At 42.5% G+C, this 4,525-nt stretch overlaps 1 protein-coding gene across 1 annotated transcript; it reads right to left on the reverse strand.

Moving 5' to 3' along the window:
* Positions 1-3,348: 3,348 nt before the first annotated feature.
* Positions 3,349-4,284, reverse strand: LOC109371624 (olfactory receptor 9I1-like). The gene has a single exon (XM_019624245.1). The coding sequence runs from the start codon at positions 4,282-4,284 to the stop codon at positions 3,349-3,351; it is 936 nt and encodes a 311-aa protein (XP_019479790.1).
* Between the last annotated feature and the right edge of the window lie 241 nt (positions 4,285-4,525).

Here is a 4,525-nt window from a genome sequence, read left to right on the forward strand (position 1 = left end):
AAAATAATTATAATAACAGTAACAATAAGAAGAAGAAGGTGGTGGGAAACTTTTGGAGGCAATGGATCTGTTTATGGCCTAGAAGGGGATTTGTTATAAGAAATTGGCTCACGTGATTCCTTAGATGGAGGCTGAGGAAAGCAGTGGTGTGAAGGCCTGAGAACCAGGGAAGCCAGTGGAGTAAATCCCAGTTCAAGTGCAGAAGACGACCAATGTTCCAGCTCATGCAGTCAGGCAGGGAAGAAGAAATGAACCTCCCTTCCTGTGCTTTTTGTTCTATTCCAGCCCTCAGCCCACCGGATGAGGCCCCCCCACACTGGGGAGAGCAATGTGCTTTACTCAATTCACCAATTCAAATGCTGATTTCACCTGGAAACATCCTCACAGACACACCCAGAAATAATGTTTAGTCAAATATCTGGGCACCCTGTGGTTCAGTCAAATCGACACATAACATCAACCATTGTAGGATTCCTTTCTCTAAAATATTATGGGTAGAGTCTATTTTAAGAATACCCTTAAAGGAGATAAGTGACAACTCTTGGCACAGAGCCTGACAAACATTAGGTAATTTATTAATGTTTTCATTCATTTATTAATATATGTAATTGGAAATTCAATGTAAATGTCATTTCTTCCAGTGCTTTTTCACATTAATCAGAGGGTAGTAACCTAACACATGCTAAAACTTCACTTTATTTTTATCCACTCGGTGCATCCCTGAAGCAATTGTATATACATCAAATACTGTACATGTATCAAAGGTCATTCATTTATAGACAGAGTTGGTTGCCACTTACCAAAGATGGGAAGAGTATGAGGCGGCTCCCACCCCAACCAAAATAGCCCATTCACCATCTAGCATTTTACCCATTTATTTGTTTTTTAAGTTGCAAGTTTTTCCTGCCTGTAAGTATGCAAGAAGTCTTGCAAGGGGGGCTTTCTTCAGCCCATTAACACAGCCTGTTATATAGTAGGAGTCAATGAAAATGTGTCGGCCTCTTAAGAGGGAGTCTTTGATGCCCCTTTTGATAAAATGACACATGCTATATACCTAAGTATAGCTGAGGAAGGTCACAATTCAGGGAAGGAAAGACGTACCAATAAAAAAAGCAGATGGCTTCAAAAGTATGATTTCCCCAATTTCACCATTTTGCCAAGAAACAGTCCTAAATCAATATCATGGTTCTGCTCTTGCTAGCTTTCTCTGGCTTAACATGTATTCTAGAGTGTATTGTATTCAAATGCAACACTGTGCCCAGGGATACACCATTTGTTGTTTCTTAGATGAAATGGGTGTTTCCCTCCATCTCCACCACCACAGGACCCTTCCACCCATCAAACTGCAACCATAGGGAACTTTTCAAAATTCAGATATGATCATTTCATTCCTTGCTCTTGGAGTAAAGTCCACAAGTCCCTAAGTGAGCCTGCAAGGCTCCCTGTGACCTCGTTTCTCCTGAATTCACCAACTGCATCTCTCACTAAGCCCCTCACTCATGCTGCAGTCACTCGCTTCTCTCAGTTCCTCAAGGCATCCTGTTTCACAGGTCCTTGCATTTGCAACTTCTTCTATCTGTAACAGTCTCCCCAACCCATGACCATGGCATACTTATTCTTTAAGCCTCAGCTTAAATGTTAGTTCCTCAGGGAAGCCTTTTTTGACCACACCAAACTAGGTCAGAACCCTGTTATACACTATAACAATATCCTATGCTTCTTCTTTTGTTCCACTTTCCAAAATCATATTAAAAAATAATTAACTGTGTAATGGCTTAATATCTGTCTATGCCCCAGGTTCTAATCTCCAGGAGGAACCATGTCTATCTTACTTGTTACTACATTCTGGGCCTTGGTATTATGTCCAGTAATAGTAGATTGTCAGTAAATATTTGCTGACATGATGAATAAGATTGACTCTCCATGAAGCTGTTTCCCAGGTAGTATTTCTAGCAGATATGGAGGTCACTAAAAGGTGGCGGTCAAATTCATAGTTATCTGTCTTCTGATAATAAAGTAAATGTTCAACAGGAGATAGAAGTAGATAGTGATTTTCATTATGGGAGAATAGAAAACAGCCTGAGTTAATTGAGGCAGATGGTCCATGAACAATGCTTCAGAAATAAAGCAGAGCTTCTGACCTTTGGTGACCAAGAAATATTTCAAGTTATATATTGGACTCAGTTCGGCTGTACATCAACATCAAATTGTTTCCAGTAAGTACTGCAAATCATTACCTCTCTCTTTTATTCTACAGTGTATTGGTCCTCTAAGCTATCTTGGGAAGTAGGCTAACAAATTGTACATTTCCCCTTCATCTCCCCTCTATTTTTTCCCATTCACCATCTAGCATTTTACCCATTTATATTTTCCACAACAAATGCCTAAATTGGATATGATTGATGTTGAGAAAAGCTTTTTTTCGTCAAGGCTGACTTCCACCTCAGTACCCACAACCAAAGAATGTGACTGCCCTTACTATGAAAACAGTAACTATCTTTTTGTAATTATTCAAAGTGCAAAAATTAGGGCCAGCCAAGTGACACGTTGGTTAGGAGTTGGCTTGGGATGCCAGCTCTGAGTAGCAGGGCCTCGGTTCGGATCCCACATGAGGGCCAGTGATGCTGCACCCGCTACAGCTAAGATGGTGAACAACAGCTCGACCTGGAGCTGGGCTGCCCGTGAGTCGCCGGTGACAGTGTAGACTGCAGCCCCTGACGCAGTGGGCTGCCATGAGCTACCATGAGTGTCTGGCAGCCAGCGTGAGCGGCCAGCAGCCGGCATGAGCTGCCAAGAGCCGCTGTGAGCTGCCGTCCAGGTGCTGACGATCGATCTGCCTCACTCGGAAAGAGCGCAATGATAATACCAACATGGGCCAGTGAAGCAACATCATCTGCAACTAGACTGAAGAACAAAAGGACAGCCACTTGTTTGTTCCCCTCCCCCAATTCCCCAACAAAATCTTTAAAAACAAAAAAAATTTAGCTTACTAGAAAAAATAAATTAAGTAGCTGAGAAAACATTTAACAATACCCAGGACAGGTCAGAAAAGTAAATTTTATGCTTTATAGCATGTTATAATTTATAAAGTCCTTGGCATTCCATCTCGCTTGATCCTGGCTTTAATCAGAGCAAGGCAGAAATTTTTAAAGATATGAAAACTGAGGCAGAGAATTTCTGGCTCAAGGGCACAGAGCTAATAAATAAATTGCTAAAACCCAAATCTACATTTTTCTGTCCCAATATACCTTTGTAATTATGAGATCTGGTTTGGTGTTAAGACAACAAGGCAAAAGGCCAAAGGATGATTTACAGGTACTTCTGAATTGATGGAGCTCAAGTCTTGCTCTACTTGCAAACCCTCATCCTGTCAAGAGCTGTCTTCAGAGCCTCCTTCACTTCCTTGTTTCTCAGGCTGTAGATCATTGGGTTCAGCATAGGTATGACCACAGTGTAAAATACAGACACGATCTTGTCCTCGCTGAGGGATTTGCCCATATTACTTTTCAGGTATATGAACATGAGTGTCCCAAAGAAAAGAGCCACTGCAATCATATGAGAAGCACAGGTGGAGAAGGTCTTGGCTTTGCCACCGACTGTACGAATCTTCAGAATGGCCCAAATGATGAACAGGTAAGATATAAGGATCACTGAAATGCTGGCTGTAATGACCAAGAAAGCTAAAAGGTAGATCACTTGTTCCCGTAGCCTGGTCTCACTGCAGGCAAGCTTCAGCAGGGGTGGAAGGTCACAAAAGAAGAAGTCCACGTGCTTGGACTTACAGAAGGAGATCGAGAAGGTACACACAGTGCGGATCACTGAATTGAGCATGCCACCAGCATATGCCCCAGCCACCAGCCCCAGGCAGGTCTGTGGTGTCATGGCAGTAGCATAAAGGAGGGGGTTACACACAGCCACATAACGGTCATAGGCCATCACAGCCAAAAGAAAACATTCAGTACTAGCACAGAGTGTGAAAAAAAAGAACTGGGTGGCACAGCGCTCATAGGTAATGACCACCTTATCAGTATCCAAGGTTTCAAGCAACTGAGGGACAATAACAGAGGAGTAGCAAATGTCCAGGAAGGAAAGGTGGCTGAGGAAGAAATACATGGGAGTCTGGAAGCGAGGGTCACTCTGAATCAGCACTATCATGCCCAGGTTGCCCCCCATGGTGATGAGATAAAGGACCAGGAACACAAAGAAGAGACCCACCTGCAGCTCTGCCTGCAGCTGGAACCCCATCAGAATGAATTCTGTCACCACAGTGCCATTCTCTGCCATGTATCCTAGGTTGCTCACTGAAATAAGAAATAAATAGACAAAGTCTCACCGAAGACAAATTAAGGAGCGCATGCTTGATTTGATCATTTTCAGCAATAACAACAATCTTTTGGATTTGTGAGGCACTCTACATTTTTTGCAAACTATGTCATTTGACCTTTCAGAAATCCTTGGAAGCACACACTGCTAATCCCATTTTCAAGAGAAGAATACAAGGGTGAAAGAGGCGAAGTATCTAGTT

Source organism: Hipposideros armiger, unplaced genomic scaffold (assembly GCF_001890085.2).
Source record: "Hipposideros armiger isolate ML-2016 unplaced genomic scaffold, ASM189008v1 scaffold_582, whole genome shotgun sequence".
Classification (NCBI taxonomy): Eukaryota; Metazoa; Chordata; class Mammalia; order Chiroptera; family Hipposideridae; genus Hipposideros; species Hipposideros armiger.

What these genes read in the sequence shown, in the direction of transcription:
- LOC109371624 (XM_019624245.1), bottom strand. Translation starts at nt 4,284, where the DNA reads ATGGCAGAGAATGGCACTGTGGTGACAGAATTCATTCTGATGGGGTTC.